Here is a 22,927-nt window from a genome sequence, read left to right as displayed (position 1 = left end):
CCTGGCGTAATTTTAGTCACCCATATCCCTCCATGCCTCTCATAAGGAGATGTGCATCTAGTTTGCTTTTAAATCCTAGAACGGTGGATTCCACAATAACCTCCTCTGGGAGAGCATTCCAGGTGTCCACCACTCGTTGCGTGAGCAGAACTTCCTGATATTTGTCCTGGACTTGTCCCCCCTTAGCTTCAGTCCATGTCCTCTTGTCCGTGTCACATTGGACATTGTAAATAATTTTTTTCCTGCTCTATTTTGTTGATTCCTTTCAGTATTTTGAAAGTCTCGATCATATCCCCTCGCAGTCTCCTTTTATCCCAGGACAAGCAGGCAGCATATTCTTAACTGATGGGTGACGGCACCGACGGAGCCCCGGTACGGACAATTTTAGAGTGATTGGACTCTAAGAACTTAGAAAGTTCTAGCTAGGCCGCACCGCGCATGCGCGAGTGCCTTCCCGCCCGACGGAGGCGCGCGGTCCCCAGTTTCTTAGTTTCCGCGGAGCTAAGAAGACGCGTTTTTTCCAACGGCCGTTGGAAAGTCCTTTTTTCGCCTTCCCACTCACGCCCTTGTTCGTGAATTTTTTCACGTTCTTGTTCTTTTATTTCTTCCTTTGTTTAAAAAAAAAAAAAAAAACCCTTCATTTTTTTCTTTATTTTTCGGTCGGCCCCGGCGAGGCCTGTTGGCATCATCGAAGCCTTGGACTTCGATTTTGCTACTGCCGTTTTTCCCTTCATGCCCCCTTCACCGGGCTTTAAGAAGTGTCAGCTATGTGCACGCCCTATTTCCTTATCAGACCCGCAAAATTGGTGTCTTCAGTGCTTGGGTCCGGAGCATAGGGCTTCAACGTGCACCTGTTGCGCTTCGCTTCAAAAGCGAACTTTAAAAAATCGCCAAATTCAACAACAGTTTCTTTTTGGTACCGCCATGGAGGTTCCACCGACATTGACCCCGGTATCGACGGCATCCTCCAAATCGGCGCCGACCCTTTCGACACCACAAGATCTGTCTTCGGTGTCGCAACCCTCAGGTAAGCCGGCTAAGAAGCCATCCCCTACAGTCCTCGGCCCGCCAGTCGAACAAGCAGTGAGCCAAGTCCTGCAGACTGCGCGCCGGCCCCGTAAATGCTCCGCTCCCATTGAAGTCACTGCCTCTTCATCGGCATCTACTTCACCTGAGCGTTGAGCTGCACCGCAGGTACTGAAAAAGAGAAAAGCGGTACCTGTGCCTTCGGGACCATCACTGGCTGACCATATAGCGTCCATTCTCCAGGTCCAACTTAAGGAGCAGTTATAACAACTTCTCCCGGCTCTTCTGACTCCGAACCTTCCAGTGTCGGTACCACCTGAGCCTCCGGTGCCGATCGTCGATCAGCCTATTTTGTCGGCATCGACTTTATCGGCACCGCGATATTCTGCCTCTTTGGTTTCCATGCTTCTTCTATCGGCAGAATTGAAATCTCTACGTCGGGTGGTTCACTCAGTCTCTGAGCCGGTACCGCTCTCTGACCCAAACCTCCGTACCGCTTCACCTGGTACGGTATCGATGCGCTCCGGCAAATCGGTACGCAAAACCCGACATGTAGAGGCCTCTACTCCTCTTTCACAGGGACGACTCCCCTCAGTACGCGACCCTGATTTATGGGATGATTCTGAGGATCCTCTCGGTACCAATGATGACCTTTCATCAGATGAGGCTGATCCATCTGTGCAGGAGCCTGATAGTAAGCCAGAGCACACTTCATTTACAAAATTTCTTAAGGAAATGTCAGACACCCTTTCAATCCCATTGGAGTCTGATTCTAAAAAGTCCAAAGCATTTCTTGATGCTTTGGACTTTGACCAACCTCCGAAGGAATTTTTGAAGTTACCTTTACATGACATCTTAAGGGAAACTTTTTATAAAAATCTTGAGACTCCTCTGACCATTCCAGGAGCCCCAAGAAAACTGGAATCCTTGTATAAGGTTATCCCCATTCCAGGGTTTGACAAGCCTCAGCTTCCACATGAGTCTTTACTTGTTGAGTCAACCCTGAAGAAAACTGCGGGCTCTAGTGTGTATGCTTCTGTCCCTCCTGGCAGAGAGGGTAAGGCCATGGATAAATTTGGCAAGCGACTTTACCAGAATGCTATGTTGGCTAATCGTTCTGGTAATTACACATTCCATTTTTCATTTTATCTGAAACATCTCATCCAGCAGATGGCCACTTTTCAGAAATACCTTCCGGACCGCAAACTACCTGCTTTTCAACAGTGTACTTCTAGTCTTTTACAGCTACGAAAATTTATGGTCCGTTCCATCTACGACACGTTTGAGCTCACGTCCCGAGCTACAGCAATATCGTTCGCTATGAGACATTTGGCTTGGCTCCGTGTCTCAGAACTTGATGTTAATCACCAGGACCGCCTTGCCAACGCTCCCTGCCTAGGTGACGAGCTGTTTGGCGAATCTCTGGATACCACCACCCAGAAACTTTCGGCTCATGAGACTAGATGGGATACCTTGTTAAAAACCAAGAAGAAACCACCACCTGCTCGTCCTTTTAGACAACAATCTTCGTATCAGCATCGTTTTTCAGCTCAACCTCTGCACCCTCAGCCTCCCCAGCCTCGGAGGCAACGGCAGCCCCAACACCAACAGGCTCGCCAACAGCAACAACCACCAGTAAAACCTGTTGCTCAGCTAAGCCCACTCAGTCCTTTTGACTCCCTTCTCCAGGACATAGCCAGTCTTCCCTCCTCGTCTCCTCTACCACAACCTATAGGAGGACGTCTCCAATTTTTTCTGAGTCGTTGGGAGGTCATCACCACAGATCAGTGGGTTCTCTCCATCATCACCCACAGCTACTCCCTCAACTTCCAGACTCTTCCTCCGTCATGCCCTCCAAAAGAGTCTGCTTCCAACAATTCTCATTCTTTCCTTCTTGGTCAAGAAGTTCAATCCCTCCTTCTTCTCAACGCCATCGAAGAAGTCCCTCCAGATCAGCGAGGTCACGGATTTTACTCCCGGTACTTTCTAGTTCCCAAAAAGACCGGAGACCTCAGACCAATATTAGATCTCAGGGATCTCAACAAATGTTTGGTCAAAGAGAAGTTCAAAATGCTCTCTTGCCACACTTTACCCTCTTCTCACTCAGGGCGACTGGCTATGCTCCCTGGATCTAAAAGAAGCATATACTCATATCCCTGTTCATCTGACGTCCAGACAGTACCTGCGATTTCTCATCAATCATTCTCATTACCAGTACAAGGTGTTACCCTTCGGTCTGGCCTCCTCTCCCAGGGTATTCACCAAGTGTCTTATTGTGGTAGCCGCCTTTCTCCGCTCTCACAATTTTCAAGTCTTCCCCTACCTGGACAACTGGCTGATCAAGGCTCCTTCTCCTCCGGCAGTGCTGCTTGCCACCAACCAGACAATCAGCTTTCTTCAACTTCTGGGCTTCGAGATCAACCTTCCCAAGTCGCACCTCATTCCAACCCAGCGACTTCAATTCATTGGCGCAATACTGGACACTGTTCTCATGAGGGCGTTTCTCCCATCCAACCGCCTTCAGACCATCCTTCATCTCTGTCACCAGGTGCTTCCACAGCTTTCCATCTCGGCCAAGCAAATGATGGTACTTTTGGGGCACATGGCATCGACAGTGCACGTCACCCCCTTCGCACGTCTTCACCTGCGCACACCTCAGTGGACTCTGGCTACCCAGTGGTCCCAAGCAACGGATCCTTGTTCGCAACACATATCTGTGACATCGTCTCTTCGACAATCTCTACAATGGTGGTTGACATCTTCAAATCTCTCCAGAGGTCTTCTGTTCCATCTGCCTCCTCATCAGCTAGTCATCACCACAGATGCATCCCCATATGCCTGGGGAGCCCACTTGAACGATTTCCAGACTCAGGGTCTTTGGACTGCCCAGGAAAAGAAACATCACATCAATTTCCTGGAGCTCAGAGCGATGTTTTATGCCCTCAAGGCGTTTCAACATCTCCTCTTTCCTCAAGTACTCCTGCTTTGCACAGACAATCAAGTTGCAATGTACTACATCAACAAACAGGGTGGGACGGACTCCCGTTTGTTGTGTCAGGAGGCCCAAAAGATTTGGTCCTGGGCGACAGCTCACCACTTATTCCTGAAAGCTGTCTACATTGAAGGAGAGCGGAATTCATTGGCAGACAACCTCAGCAGAATTCTCCAACCTCATGAATGGACTCTCGATCCCATGACTCTCCAGTCCGTGTTTGCTCAATGGGGCACCCCTCAAGTGGACCTGTTTGCAGCTCCTCACAATCATCAACTGCCCCAATTTTGCTCCAGACTCTCCTCTCCTCACCGTCTTGCAGCAGATGCATTTCTCCTGGATTGGACCAATCTGTTCCTTTATGCATTTCCTCCTCTGCCTCTCATGTTACGGACCTTGTTCAAGCTCCAGACAGAACATGCCACCATGATTCTCATCGCTCTACGGTGGCCCAGGCAGCATTGGTTTTCCCTTCTACTTCTGCTCATTTCCAGGGAGCCCATACTTCTTCCTCTCTTCCCTTCTCTGCTTACCCAGCATCAGCAGTCTCTCCTCCATCCCAATCTGCAGTCTCTGCACCTGACAGCTTGGTATCTCTCGGGCTAACCTTGGCTCATTCACTTCTTTCTCAGCCTGTCCGTTCTATCCTTGATGCTTCCAGGAAACCGGCCACTCTTCAATGTTACCAACAGAAGTGGACTCGGTTTTCTTCCTGGTGCCTTCTGCATCACCATGATCCAATGTCACTAGCTGGCTGGCTGGTGTTGGATTATCTCCTTTCTTTGTCTGACTCTGGTCTCAAATCTACTTCCGTCAGAGTCCACCTCAGTGCCATTACTGCTTTTCATGAGCCAGTCCATGGAAAACCTCTCACTGCTCATCCTTTGGTTTCCAGATTCATGTGGGGACTTTTCAATGTGAAACCACCTCTCAAGCCCCTTCCTGTGGTCTGGGATCTTAACGTGGTTCTTTCCGCTTTAATGAAGCCTCCTTTTGAACCTTTGGCCACAGCTCATTTAAAATTTCTCACTTGGAAAGTGGTCTTCCTTATTGCTCTCACCTCTGCCTGGAGGGTCAGTGAGTTGCATGCATTAGTTGCAGATCCTCCTTTCACAGTTTTTCATCATGACAAGGTGGTTCTGCATACACATCAAAGTTTCTCCGTAAGGTTGTGTCTGACTTTCACCTTAACCAGTCCATTGTCTTACCTGTTTTCTTCCCGAAACCTCATTCTCATCCAGGGGAACAGGCTTTACATACTTTGGACTGTAAGCGTGCTTTGGCTTACTATTTAGAGTGCACTAAGCCTCACAGATCATCTCCTCAATTGTTTCTGTCTTTTGACCCTAACAAACTAGGTCATCCTGTTTCTAAACGCACCATATCCAATTGGCTTGCTGCTTGCATTTCATTCTGTTATGCTCAGACCGGACTGACACTGGAAGGTTCTGTCTCGGCCCATAAGGTTAGAGCTATGGCAGCATCTGTAGCTTTCCTCCGATCCACTCCTATTGAGGAAATCTGCAAGGCCGCTACTTGGTCCTCAGTTCATACTTTCACATCTCATTATTGTCTGGATGCATTTTCCAGACGGGATGGACACTTCGGCCAATCTGTTTTACAAAATTTATTTTCCTAATGGCCAACCTTCCCTCCATCCCTCTTTTTGTTAGCTTGGAGGTCACCTATCAGTTAAGAATATGCTGCCTGCTTGTCCTGGGATAAAGCACAGTTACTTACCGTAACAGGTGTTATCCAGGGACAGCAGGCAGATATTCTTACGTCCCACCCTCCTCCCCGGGTTGACTTCTTAGCTGGCTTATCTTAACTGGGACTGCGCACCTCCGTCGGGCAGGAAGGTACTCGCGCATGCGTGGTGCGGCCTAGCTAGAACTTTCTAAGTTCTTAGAGTGCAATCACTCTAAAATTGTCCATACCGGGGCTCCGTCGGTGCCATCACCCATCAGTTAAGAATATCTGCCTGCTGTCCCTGGATAACACCTGTTACGGTAAGTAACTGTGCTTTCTCAAGGGAGAACAATCCCAGTCTCTTAAGTCGTTCCTCGTATTCCAAGTTCTCCTTACCTTTTATTAGCTTTGTTGCTCGTCTCTGCACCCTCTCCAGCACTTTTATATCCTTCTTTAGGTTGGGAGACCAATGTTGGACACAGTATTCCAAGAGTGGTCTGACCAATGCCCTATAAAGCGGCATTATAACTTTCTCCGATCTACTCGTGATTCCTTTCTTTATCATGCCTAACATTCTATTTGCTTTCTTTGCCGCTGCCGCGCATTGTGGAACAGAATAAAACTATTTCCATTCTGAAATGCCAAGAGCTGAGCGCCAGCATTTACACTAGGTTTCAGCTGACGTAAATACTGGCACCCAACTTTGGGCATGGGATTCAATTCTAACTATTGTTCTATAAATGGGATTCAATTCTAACTATTGTTCTATAAATGACGCTCAACTCAGAGTGCTGTTTTAAAAATTCAGCATGGAGTGCTATTCTTTAAATAGAATTTACCCCTTGGTGTTGTGCCAGATTTGTTTCATTTCCGTGTAAGTGCATGGATAAGTATGCACTCTGGTTCATGTATAGTTTATAGATGCAGAAAATGGGCATTAAAAGGGGAGTTTGTGGCTGGGGTCCACACTGAGGGGGAATTCTATAAGGGTGCACATATTTTCCTTTATAGAATACTAGCATAACTGAGTGTGTACGTGCTTAGGTGTAAATACTTACATTACATTACATTACATTAGTGATTTCTATTCCGCTTGTGCCTTGCGGTTCTAAGCGGATTACATAGAGCTGGTGTATGTGCATTTTTGTGCTAACGATATGCATGTAACGTAAAATAATGTAATGTGTACATTACATGCATTAATGTATGCATTAACCAGAGTTCATTTTATGTGCATGCATGCTGAAGGAAATGTCTGCCGTGAGTTCGCAAGGTTGCAGCGGGAACTCACGGTAGCCATTTCCTTTAGTGGCTCGGCATGGGGCAGGAGCTTCGGAGGATTGCTACTGCCCTGATTTATCACTGGACCACCAAGGCGTGCATAGTAGTCCTTTTCAAGTACGGGAGGGAAGTGGGATGGTGCCGAGCTGGACAGGACATGGTAGGGGTTGCTCCTGTCCTGGCTCACCGCTGGACCACCAGGGCTCAAGGCAGGCCTGGGGGAGGCCTGCATTGAGTCAAGAGGGAGCAGGGGTGCAGAGCTGGACAGGACAAGGATGGATTACTCCTGTCCCAGCTCACCACTGCACTCGCCAATACCTGTACTTGAATATAAACCCTCAGTTTAATGTAATGTAATGTAATGTAATTTATTTCTTATATACCGCTACATCCGTTAGGTTCTAAGCGGTTTACAGAAAATATACATTAAGATTAGAAATAAGAAAGGTACTTGAAAAATTCCCTTACTGTCCCGAAGGCTCACAATCTAACTAAAGTACCTGGAGGGTAATAGAGAAGTGAAAAGTAGAATTAGAGGAAAAATAAAAATAAAATAAACATTTTAACAAGACAGCATTGATCTAAATACTTTGGAAGGTAGAAGAGAGGAGAGAAAGGAATAGAAGCAGAAGGGGGAGCCGTTGAACAGTAGAATTCTGGAGAAATTTAAATGATAGAAATAGAACAAAACAAAGACAAAAGGCAAAACAATAGATAAGATTAAAGATAAATCATAAGCTGGAAAGAAAAATAAAATAAAACTTTGTCTTCAATCCACGGTATCAGCGTCAGTGATGAAGTGTAGCAAGTAAGTTTAGGAGGAGCGATTGACGTTTCCAGAAAGGGCTTCTTCAGGGAAGAGACTTGGCAGACAGTCCCAGGATGCCTATGTCTCTTCCCCTGCGATGTTCTCCCATCCATGCATTCCCTCCCAGACACACTGCCCGTGCCCCAGCCGCTCCAAGGAGGCTGCCCCAGATGAGGCCCACGGTGAATGCAGGATTCTCTCCTCTGCGGGAAAGCCGCCCGGAGCCGACAGTCGATCTTCTTAGCGGATTGCATGGGGGGAAGAGTTCACACTCTTGGTAGGATCGGGTCTGTGTGCTCTCGGTGGTTGTGGCTGGTCTCGTTGCTGCTTAGGTGTAAAAGCAGTTGATCTCCACTGCTGCTGATATTTAAAAGCAGGCAGATTGATCTCTCCAATGGACTGCAGGGGGAGGAGTTCACACTCTTGGCAGGTTTATACTCAAGTCAACTTTTTTTTCCTTTTTGGGGGAGAAAAAAGGTTACTTCAGTTTATGTTCAGATCGGTTTAGGTTTGAGTATATACGGTTCAATTTTGTTAACATCATAACAATAGTAAAATGGCCAAATAAAATAAATGAGGTAAAATGCTACCATGAAACAGTATCAAAATATTACATTGAACAGCTCTGAAATTCAAATAATTCAATTAAATTTCCAAGTGTAAATGACTGTTTTAAAGTTACTTATTTTTCTAGCTAATAGAAGTATTCACTGATTGTTGTTTGAGTTGTCTATTGTTTTCCTTTGCTGATGTTGATTGCCACCCAGAAGCTATTACTATAGGTGACTGCCTAGTTTTCCTAATGAGTGGGCCTGTCTTCGATTTCAAAGCATCTATCGTGAACATTGTGGAAGGAAATACTGTTAAGAGAGTACCGTATTTTCGCGGATATAACGCGCACCATTGTAAAACGCGCACAGGGGTATAGCGCGCAGAAATCACGATGATATGTACAAAAACTTTTCTATACCGCGCTCAGGCATATAACGCGCATGCTGCCCGACTCTCCTCTGACCACCCCGACTCTCCTTTCGCTCTCCCCGACTCTCCTCTGGCCACCCCGACTCTCCTTTCGCCCTCCCCGACTCTCCTCTGGTTGCCCCGACTCACCCTGACTTTCGGTGCACTGCCCCGACTCTCCTCTGGTTGCCCCGACTCACCGTTCACCCGCCCTGACTTTCGGTGCACTGCCCCGCCTCTCCGTGCCTGTCCCCCTTGAAGTCCTGTCCCCCCTTGAAGGTCTGCCTGTCCCCCCTTGAAGGTCTGCCTGTCCCCCCTTGAAGTCCTGTCCCCCTTGAAGGTCTGCCTGTCCCCCTTGAAGATCTGCCTGTCCCCCCTTGAAGTCCTGTCCCCATCCTGAAAGCCTGATGCCCCCCCTCGACGTCCGATTCTTCTCCCCCCTCGGCAGGACCACTCGCACCCCCACCCCGAAGGACCGCCGACTCCCCGACAATATTGGGCCAGGAGGGAGCCCAAATCCTCCTGGCCACGGCGACCCCCTAACCCCACCCCGCACTACATTACGGGCAGGAGGGATCCCAGGCCCTCCTGCCCTCGACGCAAACCCCCCCCCCCCAACGACCGCCCCCCCCCAAGAACCTCCGCCCGTCCCCCAGCCGACCCGCGACCCCCCTGGCCGACCCCCACGACTCCCCCACCCGCCTTCCCCGTACTTTGTGTAGTTGGGCCAGAAGGGAGCCCAAACCCTCCTGGCCACGGCGACCCCCTAACCCCACCCCGCACTACATTACGGGCAGGAGGGATCCCAGGCCCTCCTGCCCTCGACGCAAACCCCCCTCCCTCCAACGACCGCCCCCCCCAAGAACCTCCGACCGACCCGCGACCCCCCTGGCCGACCCCCCCACCCCCCTTCCCCGTACCTTTGGAAGTTGGCCGGACAGACGGGAGCCAAACCCGCCTGTCCGGCAGGCAGCCAACGAAGGAATGAGGCCGGATTGGCCCATCCGTCCTAAAGCTCCGCCTACTGGTGGGGCCTAAGGCGCGTGGGCCAATCAGAATAGGCCCTGGAGCCTTAGGTCCCACCTGGGGGCGCGGCCTGAGACACATGGTCGGGTTTGGCCCATGTGCCTCAGGCCGCGCCCCCAGGTGGGACCTAAGGCTCCAGGGCCTATTCTGATTGGCCCACGCGCCTTAGGCCCCACCAGTAGGCGGAGCTTTAGGACGGATGGGCCAATCCGGCCTCATTCCTTCGTTGGCTGCCTGCCGGACAGGCGGGTTTGGCTCCCGTCTGTCCGGCCAACTTCCAAAGGTACGGGGAAGGGGGGTGGGGGGGTCGGCCAGGGGGGTCGCGGGTCGGTCGGAGGTTCTTGGGGGGGGGCGGTCGTTGGAGGGAGGGGGGTTTGCGTCGAGGGCAGGAGGGCCTGGGATCCCTCCTGCCCGTAATGTAGTGCGGGGTGGGGTTAGGGGGTCGCCGTGGCCAGGAGGGTTTGGGCTCCCTTCTGGCCCAACTACACAAAGTACGGGGAAGGCGGGTGGGGGTGTCGTGGGGGTCGGCCAGGGGGGTCGCGGGTCGGCTGGGGGACGGGCGGAGGTTCTTGGGGGGGGGCGGTCGTTGGGGGGAGGGGGTTTGCGTCGAGGGCAGGAGGGCCTGGGATCCCTCCTGCCCGTAATGTAGTGCGGGGTGGGGTTAGGGGGTCGCCGTGGCCAGGAGGGTTTGGGCTCCCTCCTGGCCCGATATTGTTGGGGAGTCGGCGGTCCTTCGGGGTGAGGGTGCGAGTGGTCCTGCCGGGGGGGGGATGTATCGGACGTCGGGGAGTCGGCCGGGCAAGAGGGCTTGGGCTCCCTCTTGCTCCGATCGTGGATGCGGGTGGGAGCGCGTGCGAGCGGTCGTTCGGGGTGGGGGTGCGAGCGGTCCTGCTGGGGGGGTGAATCGGGCGTCGGGCGGGGTGGGAACTATGTTTAAAAACTTTTGTATACCGCGCTCAGGCATATAACGCGCGAGGGGTATGCGCGGTACGTAAAATCACGTATAACGCGCGCGTTATATCCGCGAAAATACGGTAATGTCATGCAGGCCACTATTCCCTTAGCTTGCTTGGTGAATTAGCTGAACTATCTGACTTATTTTCTGTGCGTACTAATGAGACTACTGCCCCTGAACTCAGTTTAAAAGCTTCCTGTTCTTCCATCAGGTTACACTATTGGACTTTGGAGCTAGTCGAGAATTTGGGAAGGATTTCACAGACAATTATATTGAGGTAGGCATTGCTTGCTGTTTGACACCTCTAACCTATAGCTTAAGTTTCTGATTTCAGTTAAAACTGAAAAACCCTAGTGGGAAATTAGGGTTTCTAGTTCTCCTCTTCATTGTTCTCTTTCCCTTTCAACTGCTTCCCAACCTCTCCCTCAAACTCTTCAGGTCCTTTAAACTGTCTCTTCTCCCCATCTTTTTTGTACTATTCCAAACTCCAACCCACCTGCTTCCTCTGTAATTCCCCTACCTGAGCCAGTCTGTCTGTCTTGACTAGATTGTAAGCTCTTTTGAGCAGGGACTCTCTCTTCTATGTTTTTCCATTGCAAATGCAAGCAGTATCTCACTTCCGGCTCACCACACAATTCTTTCCCACGTACTCACCTTTATAGGACCCCCAGGGACCCCTGAAGAAGACTTTTTGTCGAAACGCGGACCATGTTGGGTCCTGTATCCCTAGCGGACTAGGTCCTTAAAGGCTTTTATGTGGATGAATTTATTTTTATGTGGATGAATTTATTTTTGTGGATGATTTCAGTGTACCTTTGGAACTTTGACACTTTCAAATAAAGTCCATTTAGGAACATCGTCACTCCACAGAGTTTTTTTGGTTTTCTCTGGCTTTTCTTCTTTGTGGATATTTCGGGGTCAATTCCTTTTGTTTTTTTTTATTTACAGCACTGCATATGTCTAGTAGCGCTATAGAAATAAGTAGTAGTAGTTGTAGTACTTGGTCTTATCCGAGGACAAGCAGGCATCATATTCTCACATGTGGGTGACGTCATCCATGGAGCTCTGGTATCTTCTAGGTATTTTTATACTAAGCAAATGAACCAAGTGCAAAGGAAACAGGAGTCGCCATTCCAAGTATAACCAATCTGGGATATTCTCCATGAGCTCTGGGAGGATCCAATACATACCCTAACGTAAAATATAGGCTTGATGATACCTATAAAAATTTGGAAAATTTACCCCTCCCTCCATAATTGATTTTTGTAAAGATACTAATGCAAGTCTTGGCCTTTTACCCATCCAAACAAATTTCGTAAGAATACCATTTAACTTTTTATAGAAGGATCCCTGAAAAAAAACTGGTATCATACTCATTCGATAGCAAACAGGCAATATCATCATTTTAATAGTTTGAACTCTCCCCCACCATAATAAATGCAACGGATTCCACTTCTCACACATTTCTGTAACTTTTTTTAATAAAAGTTTTTCATTTTCCTTTACTGTATCCTCAATATTATTTTTAATAAGGATATCTAAATACTTTAAACCCTCGTCTTTCCATACAAAGGTAAATGAATCAAATAGTCCTTTGACACAATGAACATTAAGCGGGAGAACTTCAGACTTACTCCAATTAATTTTATATCCTGAAAATTTTCCAAATCTCTCTATCAATTCAAGTAAGCATGGTATGGTGGTCTCTGGATTCCTCAAATAAAGCAGTATATCATCTGCATAAGCAGAGAGTTTATATTCCCAACTCGAATAAGGAATACTCTGTATCCCCTTTGCTTGATTAATAGCAATTAACAGGAGCTCCAAGACAACATCAAAGAGCAATGGAGATAAGGGACAACCCTGTCTAACCCCCCTTCGCAAGTCAAATCTATCTGATAAACTATTATTAATATATAATCTTGCACCAGGAGAGCTATACAGCGTCTGAATCATTTGAATGAAACCAGACCCCACCCCAAACCAATCCAACGCTTGATACATAAAGTTCCATTCTACCTTGTCAAAGGCCTTTTCTGCATCTAGAGAGACCAAGAAAGTCGGATCATTCACTGTTTTTGTTAAATTTAAAGTATGAAAAGCCAATCTAGTGTTATGAGAAGAATGTCTCCTTGCAACAAATCCTGTTTGGTGAGTATCAATAATAAAAGAGAGAGCTTTTGCCAATCTTAAAGCCAACAATTTAGCAATAATTTTCCCATCCACATTTATTAATGAAATAGGCCTGTAGTTTGATACCAAAGTGGGATCTCTGTTTGATTTTGGTAAAACAATAACCACCGAATCTGCCATAGTACCTGAAATACAACCGTTAGTCAGTTGATGCTGATACAAATTTAACAAATATGGTAAAAGGTTAATTTGAAATGATTTATAGAATTCTACAGTAAAACCATCACCACCTGGAACGGATCCAACTCTAAGAGACTTCAATGCTACTTCTAATTCTTTTAGAGATATAGGTTCTTCTAAACTTCCTTTTATATGCTCAGGAATTTTTGGACCTATAATTGAATTTAAAAAATTTAAACCATCTTGTTCTTTATTTCTATAAGTCTCTGAAGAATATAGGTCCTTATAGAAAGCAAGAAATTGCTGTAAAATATGCTCATTTTTAGTATATGAATCACCTCTATTATTTTTTATTACAACAATCTTTGTCCTCCTTTTTTTTGCCTAAGGTAATTTGCTAATAATTTCCCAGCCTTATTTGAATTTCCATAATACTGAGCTTGCTGACAGAACAAATCATTCCTAACAAGCTTTGAAGATAATTCATTATATTTAGCTTTAGCTTTTAACAAAATTTGTAATGTATTTTGTTCCCATCTATTAATTAACTTATTTTACAAAATTTTGATTTCTTTTTCCAAATCATAAAATTGTTTTTTAGCTTGTTTTCTAACATAAGCTGAATATGAAATAATATACCCTCTCATAGTTGCTTTAAAAGCATCCCATACCACCTCAATATTAATATCTCCAGAATCATTAATTTGAAAAAACTCAATCATTTTTTATTTAAACTCATCAATAAATTTTAAATCTGCAATCAGAGCATTATTGAATCTCCAAATCGGCTTTGCATCAACTTGTTCATCTAATTGTAATTCAATCCAAACACCACCATGATCAGATAAAATTATAGGATCTATGATGGCTTTAGTCACTTTCTGAGCTATTTTATTTGAAACAAATATATAATCTATTCTTGAAAAAGAATTATGCACTTGAGAACAAAAGGAAAATTCCCGATCATTAAAATGAAGAATACGCCATATATCTATTAAATCACATGATTGAACCAAATTATCTAAACCTAATGATTTTATAATTTTACTTGGACTCTTATCCACTATCGGATCCATTACAGCATTGAAATCTCCAGCCACCACTAAATTAGAAGCAGCCAGTGGTAATAGTAATTTTTGTATATTTTTTAAAAACTCCATTTGATTCGAATTTGGAACGTACAAATTAAACAAATCAAGGGTATTATTTCCCATGCTCATTTTGACATGCACCCACCTTCCCAAAGGATCTGCAGCAACCATTTGAAAATTTGCTAAACATTTCTTACTTATTAATATAGCAACTCCCGCCTTTTTCCCATTTGCTGGAGCAAAAAAACATTTTGAAATCCACCCTCCTTCCAGCTTCCTAGATTCATTAAATGATAAGTGTGTCTCTTGGATGAAATATACCTCAGAATTCTGTTTCTTGAGGAAATCTAACATTTTCTTTTTCTTGATCATATGATTGAGGCCATTTACATTCAACGAACAAAACTTAATCATCATTCAAATAAATATCTATTCCAATAATAATATACCTTTTTAATTATTATAAAATGATTAGACACCCATGTTTTTATAATTTCCAATAGTAAATACTGTAAATACCCATCCCCTTTCTTCCCCAAATTCCTCATTAAACATATTATTAATAACCCCTATCCCTATCCCTCCCAATCCCTCCCTCCAAATAAAAAAATACCCATCCCCTTTCTTCCCCAAATTCATCATTAAACATATTATTAATAACCCCCCCATCCCTATCCCACCCAATCCCTCCCTCCAAATGGTAAAACTTGTAACGCACATAGGATATGTAACCCCTACACTCCCCCCAGGCAACATTAAAAACAGTTCATCTAATATAATATCAAAAATAAGTTCATTTCATAATATCATCATACCCAAAACTCAATTCATGTAACTAAAAAATTAAATAATCCTAATATAAATTAAATTCATATATCTATATAATTAATCAATTTTAAATTCATAAGTCAATTAATACCCCATTCTCTAACAATTACCCCAAAACAATTATATTATCAATTAAATTAATAAATCTCATTCCATACACATAAATCTTATAAAAGCAAAAGATCATTCTTAAATTTCTTAAGTTCATAACCATATTCATTTAATTCCATTATATCTATTATCCCCTTTAAAAAATATCTAATTATATTCTGAAAACCTATCCATTACCAAATAAATATATTATTATGACACCCACTTATCAACATATCATGACACTTGTTCAAAATATAATATACTAACAGAAACATAAATAAATAAAATTATTCCTATAATCTCTTTGCAAAGCACAAAATTCATTCTTAGATATACCAAAACTCATTAATAACTCTGTAAAACAGTCACTCCTCTTCTCTTCTTCTTTCTTCATTCCTGGAAACATTTTACATAGACATTGGCTCTGCATTTGCAAGGAAACTCTTCAGTTTTTCCGGATCATCAAAATAAAGTGATTTGTTTCCAGAGGAAATTCTCATTCTTGCAGGGTAGTATAAACCGTACTTGCACCCTTTTTCCTTAAGCTGAGTTCTGAGTTGGAGAAACTGCTGCCTTACAGCCACAGTACCTTTTTCAAAGTCCGGCAAAAATATAAGCTTTGAGCCCTTATAGTTTAAATTCCTATCCGCTTTTGCCAAGCTTAATATTTCCATCGCTTGACTAAACCTCAATAACTTAAAGATCAGAGGTCTAGGCTTAGAGTTACCAGCGGACCGTTGGAAAGGAATCCTGTGGTCACGTTCGATCTCTAATGGGAACTTTGTATTTAACTGAAGTAGTTTTGGAAGTAAATTTTCCAGGAACTGTATCGGGTTTCCCCCTTCCAAATTTTCTCCCAATCCAATAATTTTAATGTTCTTTCCCCTGCCACGATTCTCATAGTCCACCAGCTTTTTCTGCAGTTCCCTGATGATTTTATTATCCTCCTTGGTTTGTGCTGCAGTCATTTCCATCTGTTCCACTCTGGATTCTAAAACGGTCATTCTCTGATTCACTGCCTCCAACTGCCTGTTTATATTTAATACCTCTTCTTTCACTTCTTGAATGCTTTCCGCGTTTTTTTGAATTTGTTTTGAGATTTTTTTCAGTTCAGTCATTATGTCTTTTCTCCCAATTTCCTCTTCGTCCGGAAGTGGGGCTTCAGATGCAGCAGCCAAATCTTGCTTGAGGCGCTTTGCCGTACCGGAAGTCGCAAAGGCTGTATCAATTTTTGCCTGGCGTGTATTCGCCATCTTTATACAGCACCCGATCCAGCAAAAACTTAAATTTCTTCGATAAAAAGGTATATTTTAATCATAAACCGCTGCCTGGGGAACGGAGCGACACGATCACACGTCCATGTATCGTGTGCGCCAAGCCACTCCCCCCTCTACTTACCTTCTTAACAAAAACAAAAAAAGAAGAAAGAGATAACAACAAATTATTAACATTACTGCTTTTTCTTTTTAAAAAAATCATTCAACCGACATTTTGTTTTCCCTTCACAGGACTCGACTAAAAAATACAAACAAAAGGAAGCTGCCTCACATTTTCTTATTTTCTTGACTTGATTGGTCTTTGAAAACTAACGGCAACTCATTTTATTTTTATTTTTTTATGCAGTACTTATCCCATCTTAAACACCAAAGCAATCAAGGCTTTGTTACTGTTTAGATCGTCTTATCTTTGCGAACTTGGATTTTCAGCTGTGACAGAAATTAAATCGAAATAAAGGGGTCCTTTTATCAAGCCGTGCTAGCGGGGTTAGCACGTCGGACATTTCATCACACGCTAACCCCTGCGGCCGGCTAAACAATGCAAGCGTTAGCGGCTAGCGCGGCAGGCGGTTTAACGCGCGTTAAACCCCTACCGCAGCTTGATAAAAGGACTCCAGGGAGAACGACTGCAGATGGTGGATGATTAAATGCGTGTTTGCTTGTTAACTGTTGAGCCACGTTTTGGGTTAATTTGCACTCAATAACAAGCACACCCATTACATTGATTAGCAATTCTATTCTGTCTACTCTAGTTTCACCGTTGTTACAATTACCCATATATATATCTTAAAGAACTTTAAATAAATACGCATAACTCTCAAATTAAATTTTTGGTTGGTTCTGCAAAGAAACATTTACTCCTTTTAATGTGCTGGAGCTAAAAAAGTTGAGAGACACTTCTATATTGCTAAGAAATGTAAGGTCATGCACCTCGGAAGCGGAAATCCATGCAGGACGTACTTCTTGAACGAAGAAACTTTAACTAGGACTTCAGCAGAACGAGATTTAGGAGTAATCATCAGTGCAGACATGAAAACTGCCAATCAAGTGGAAAAGGCTTCATCTAAGGCAAGGCAGATATTGGGTTGTATCAATAGAAGTTTCGTCAGCCGAAAGCCTGAGGTCATAATGCCGTTGTACAGGGCCATGGTGAGACCTCATCTGGAGTACTGTGTGCAATTCTGGAGGCCACATTACAGTAAAGATGTGCGCAGAATTGAATCGGTTCAGCGGACGGCCACCAGGATGATCTCGGGGCTCAAGGGTCTCTCGTATGAAGAGAGACTAAACAAATTGCAGCTCTACACTCTCGAGGAACGTAGGGAGAGGGGAGACATGATCGAAACATTTAAGTACCTCACGGGACGTGTTGAAGTGGAAGATGATATTTTCTTTCTCAAGGGACCCTCAGCCACAAAAGGGCACCCGCTCAAACTCAGGGGCGGAAAATTTCATGGTGACACCAGAAAGTATTTCTTCACAGAGAGAGTGGTTGATCATTGGAACAAGCTTCCAGTGCAGGTGATCGAGGCAGACAGCGTGCCAGACTTTAAGAATAAATGGGATACCCATGTGGGATCCCTACGAGGGTCAAGATAAGAAAATTGGGTCATTAGGGCATAGACAGGGGGTGGGTAAGCAGAGTGGGCAGACTTGATGGGCTGTAGCCCTTTTCTGCCGTCATCTATGTTTCTATCTAAGAGTAGCTGGTGATTGAGAAGAACAAATGCAGCAGAAAGATCTAAACGCAGAAGAGTAACTTTACCATGTTCTAAAACAATCCAAATAGTAGTCATCATACCTACTAGGACTATCTTAGTATTATAGTTCTTACAAAACACTTTGATTTGGATGTAAAACATGCATATCCTTAATATAAGATATAAGATGCTCTAGGATAAAATACTTGGTAATCTTTGACAAAAAAGGCAAATTTCTAGCCTTGGGAAAGCACTTAATTGCCTCAAAAATTCCAAACAATAAATATCTAGGATCAGAAGCCCTACCTGTAACACTCATGCATTTTTTTCTTTTAGCATATGGTGCCAGTTGAGGGCTGCTCGGCTTTGCAGGACTCTGAGGATCGTTGGATAGATTATCTTCCTAAGCAGAGTTTTGAAGTGGCTGCCCTGGCGGTCCATGTGACTATGTGTGGTGGTCTGGTGGCTCAAGTTTGTTTTCAGTGGTCCAAGCATGTTCATAACTGGGAGTCTAATGACTGGTCCTTGGTGGATCAGGAGGTAGCTAAGATTGAGCTGGGCGCTTCTTATCTCTCAGATGCAATATAGGATCTGCTGCGGGCTTCAAACAAGTCCATGGCTCTCGGTGTGGGCACTCGCCATACCCTGTGGTTCGTCGGTGGACGTGGCCTGTAAGGCTAAGCTTACTAAATTTCCCTTTTTGGGGGGGTCATCTTGTCTGGTAAGGATCAGATCTCACTGACTCTAAGATGCCTGTCTTCCTGAAGACCGTGATTGCCCGCCTGCTCAAGGGAGGGCGGCGGCGTTGCACCGGGGTGTTTTCTGTGATTTTCACCATTACCGCCCTGGTAGGTGGTTTGTCCCTATTCTGGCTTCTGGATCTTCCCGGGGCCGTTTATTTCAGCATATTCAGTCCTTTCAGGGGGCTGTGACTCCTCTGGCGGTCCCTCCGCCACCCACCCAGCCCCGTGACTCGTTGTGGGCTCTTCCTGTAGTACCGGTGGGTGCTCAGTTGTGGGAGTTTTACCAGGGGTGGGCCAAGATCACAACGGATCAGTGGGTTCTGGAGGTGATTGAGGATGGCTTTGCTCTGGAGTTTTCTCGACCCTTGCCAGATCACTTCCTCTCTTCTTGTCAGGTGGCTTGGAAGAAGAAGGCTTTTCAGAAGACTTTACAGAGGCTGCTCAACCGCAAAGCGGTTACCACAGAAGGTACGTGTTTCCCCCGTGACCGATGGTGGGCAGAGTCCTTCTTCACATTGCTCCTTCGGTTCCAACCTGGGATCTCAATCTGGTCCTGTTCGTGTTAGTTCTTTTGAACCTCTGGGCTCCTGCATGTTGAAGGACCTTACTCTGAAGGCAGTCTTCCTGGTGGCCATTACTTCTGCCAGACACATTTTCAAGCTACAGGTTTTCTCTTGTAGGCCTTCCTTCCTGATGTTTTCTAGGGAGCGCGTAATGCTGCGGCCGGTTCCTTCTTTTCTGCTGAAGGTGGTTTTGCCTTTTCACGTCAACCAGTCCAGGGTCCTCCTGGTCTTGTGTTGTCGGAAGAGCTCTTTGGAGCAGAGACAGTTTTGCAAGTTGGACGTCTATTGGGTCCTTCACTCTTATGTACAGCGGACCCAGGAGTTCTAGAAATCGATCATCTTTTTCTCCTCTTAGCGGGTTCTCGTAAGAGGGACAGTGCTTCCAAGGCTACCATTGCGCGCTGGATCAAGGAGACTATCGCTTCAGCGTATCTTCTTCAAAAGAAATCTGTTCCAGAATTTCTCAAGATTCATTCTACTTGGGGTCAGGCTGCTTCTTGGGCCGAGTCTTCCCTGGTTCCCTTCGATGGATATCTATTAAGTGGCGGTCTGGTCTTCTCTCCATTCCTTTGTGCGGCACTACCGTGTGGATGTTCAGGTGCGTCAGGACATGGTGTTCGGGGAGCGTGTGCTTGTGGTGGCCCTTTCGGGGTCCCACTCATAATGGGTTCTGCTTTGTTACTTCCCATCAGTGAAGTTGTGCCGGTCTGGAGTGACGCTTAAGAAGGAGAAATTAGGTTCTTACCTGCTAATTTTCTTTCTTTTAGTCTCTCCAGACTGGCACAGCCCCCACCCTGTCTGTCTCTGTATTTCTTTTGTAATTCGCATAAAACGTGTGGGTTTTTCATGCAGGATATCGTGATTTTAGTAGTGTAGGGGAGATTAAAAGAACAGTGGCTTTTGGCTCAGCTGGCATAGCAGGCAAGCTGTGGGGACATTTGCTGAAGGTACTTCTATTCAATTTCCAACAGTATTGCTCTATGTTAGTTGTTAATCCTGTTGGGAGTGTTGTTAACTGTTACAATTCGCACTTATTAGTTTCTAAGTTCTGCTTGGCTATTCGGCAGACTGAGTGTATATGGGAATGCACAGCTCACTTGTACCACAGCCAAAAGTTTATGTCTCAGTCTGCACCTGCTGGCCATGGTGAGCTATTACCCATCAGTGAAGCTGGGCCAATCTGGAGAGACTAAAATAAAGAAAATTAGCAGTTAAGAACCTAATTTCTCCTTATTACTAGGAAATAATAGAAAGTGCCTATTTCTGTCTTGAGCAGGATGCGTACTTTGTAAATAATACCCCTCTTCTCCTACTCCTTCATCAGGTGGTGAAAGCTGCAGCAGATGGAGACAGAGCAAAGGTCCTTCAGAAATCTCGAGACTTAAAATTCCTAACTGGCTTTGAAACCAAGGTAAGTGTTTTTACACCAGATTTTCTTTGCCTCACACTGTTGATGTTGTGGTCATTCTGTTTCTCCAGAGACAAACAGGGGAAATGCAGGCACACTTGCTGTGGTGAAGTCCTCTGACTGAGCCTGTGTGCCAGTGCTCTCCCCTGATATAGTAGTTTTTTGTTGGTATTTTTTTTTTTTTTTTGTGGGGGGGTTGTTACTACTAAGCATTTGCGGACACCTTGCCTATCAAGCTCCACCTCTTAGCTGTCAATTTTTTCTTTAACCGGAGCCTTACATGTCACAGCTCTCCCCTCTCCTTGCCTCTTTAGTCAGGTAAAAAAAAAAAAAATTAGTTTCTAAATACGTTTTAATTATTATAGATATTTCTTTAAAATCATAGTTCTTGTACAATCCCCCTTTATTCTGGGACCAGTGGGTTTTATGCATCCTTAACTGCCAGGTACTACAGATGATTGAAGTCTTAACTCCTCCCTCTGCTAGCATATTCTGGAGCATATCCTTGGACCCCAGTCTTGCTTTCTGCATGCCAGCCTGTAGGAGCTTATCTCTTCTGCTTGTGTTTTCTTTTGCTAGTTTTCAGTAATTTTTTTTCAGTAATTCCTTTGCAGGTTTGCCCTTGTGCTGTGGAGGTTCCCTGCAGAGACATCCTTGCAGCGGGAGATCGCAGACTGTTGGAGAATGTCTGCTTCTGGGGTGTTCCCTTCGCTGCAGTAAGCCCCCAGGACAGCCTGCAGCGCTCTGGGATTGGGAGCTAGCTCACCCTAGGTTCGTCCATTAGTGGGTGGAGCGCAGGCTGAGCAGTTCCGTGGAGGTGCGACCGGGATCGGAGCCAGACTGCGTGCTTCCATCAGGTGGTTGTGCAACGTATCCAAGGGTGGCGGAGGTCACCGGCTGTGGTGGTCAGGCCGGTAGAGCATTCAGAAGACTTGAAATCCAACTTTCCAGCTTTCGGAAGCTTTAGATCTCCCTACATGCTGTTCCAGCATTGCCTGTATTTTCTCCCATGCAGCATAATGGAACAGTGAGTAACAGACTGACAGCCTGTTTTAGCGATTTTAGGGGGGTCTTGGGTTTTGGGTGGTTTCCCTGCATGCCCTACCCCTCTCCACCTCTAAAATCCACAAATCGCCATTTTTTTTAGGGATTCCTGTTCCTTTCCTGGGTTATTTTATTACAAAATCGGCATCCGCGGTGGCCATCTTGGATTTTTCCCACTTTGAATAAAGCTATATTTTTTATAGTTAGGAGCTTCATTTTTGATCCAGACTTTACAGATGGCCTCCTCATGTCAGGATGGAACAGATTCATACCTCATTTGCAGTGGATGGCTGTTGGATGCGTAGCAATGTTTCATGTGCGCTGCGGCCCACGAGGCGGACAAAGTTTGTACAGATACAGTGCCTTCCACCTCTGGGGAGACCCTCCTTGAGCCTTATGCCCCAATTAGAGAATGACACGGTGACAAAATTCATCACCGTTCCCGTTCCCGCGGTTAACCGCGGGAAATAATCCCATGTCATTTTCTAGTGTCTATTTCAACCTCAGTCCTTCTACACCAGCATTCTTCAAAGCAAAGCTTGTGGGTCAGTGGTTGTGGCCATTCATACTCTGATTCTTCCCTCTATCTTTAAAGAATGACATGAAGATGGTTTCCCGCGGTTATCCGCGGGAACGGGAATAGTGATGAATTTTGTCACCGTGTCATTCTCTAGCCCCAATTTCCATGAAAATCGTGTCTGAGGACTCTCGGGATTACTCGGCAAAATGCGAGCGCGGTTCTGGAGAAGAGCCACATAAGTCCTCTAAGTCTGAGGCGCACAGGGCGGCTCTCACCATAGGAGACCTTTTTCCCCTGGAATTTGTGAATATGCTCTATTAGGCATACTTAGGGCTAGATTCACTAACCTCATGGATCCGATCTGTTAGCGATCAGATCCGTGAGGTTGCCGGCCACCAGATTTACGATGTGTCCTCATGCAAATGGGGGCGATCGGAGTCACGCCTTAACCGACTGCACGGATCGCTGAAGAGCGATCCCGACGCATGCGCAGTCCATCTTCTTTGCCTCTAGATGGTCTGCGCATGCTTACAGAGCTTTTGAACTTTTTTTTACTTTGCGAGCCCGTGGTTTTAACCTTCCTTTAAACCCGCAGGTTAAAACTACGGGC

The 22,927-nt window shown here is 45.4% G+C and overlaps 1 protein-coding gene across 3 annotated transcripts in view; it reads left to right on the top strand.

Moving 5' to 3' along the window:
- COQ8B (coenzyme Q8B) overlaps positions 1 to 22,927 on the top strand; it is a 114,708-nt gene that overhangs the window by 76,826 nt on the left and 14,955 nt on the right. For all 3 annotated transcript variants that reach the window (XM_033957146.1, XM_033957145.1, XM_033957147.1), the window contains 2 exons: positions 10,949 to 11,014; positions 20,670 to 20,756. In XM_033957146.1, coding sequence (XP_033813037.1) covers positions 10,949 to 11,014; positions 20,670 to 20,756 — 153 coding nt within the window. The remainder of the gene's footprint in view (positions 1 to 10,948; positions 11,015 to 20,669; positions 20,757 to 22,927) is intronic.

This window comes from Geotrypetes seraphini, chromosome 8 (assembly GCF_902459505.1).
Source record: "Geotrypetes seraphini chromosome 8, aGeoSer1.1, whole genome shotgun sequence".
Taxonomy (NCBI): domain Eukaryota; kingdom Metazoa; phylum Chordata; class Amphibia; order Gymnophiona; family Dermophiidae; genus Geotrypetes; species Geotrypetes seraphini.
This window is presented reverse-complemented; position numbering and strand designations above follow the sequence as displayed.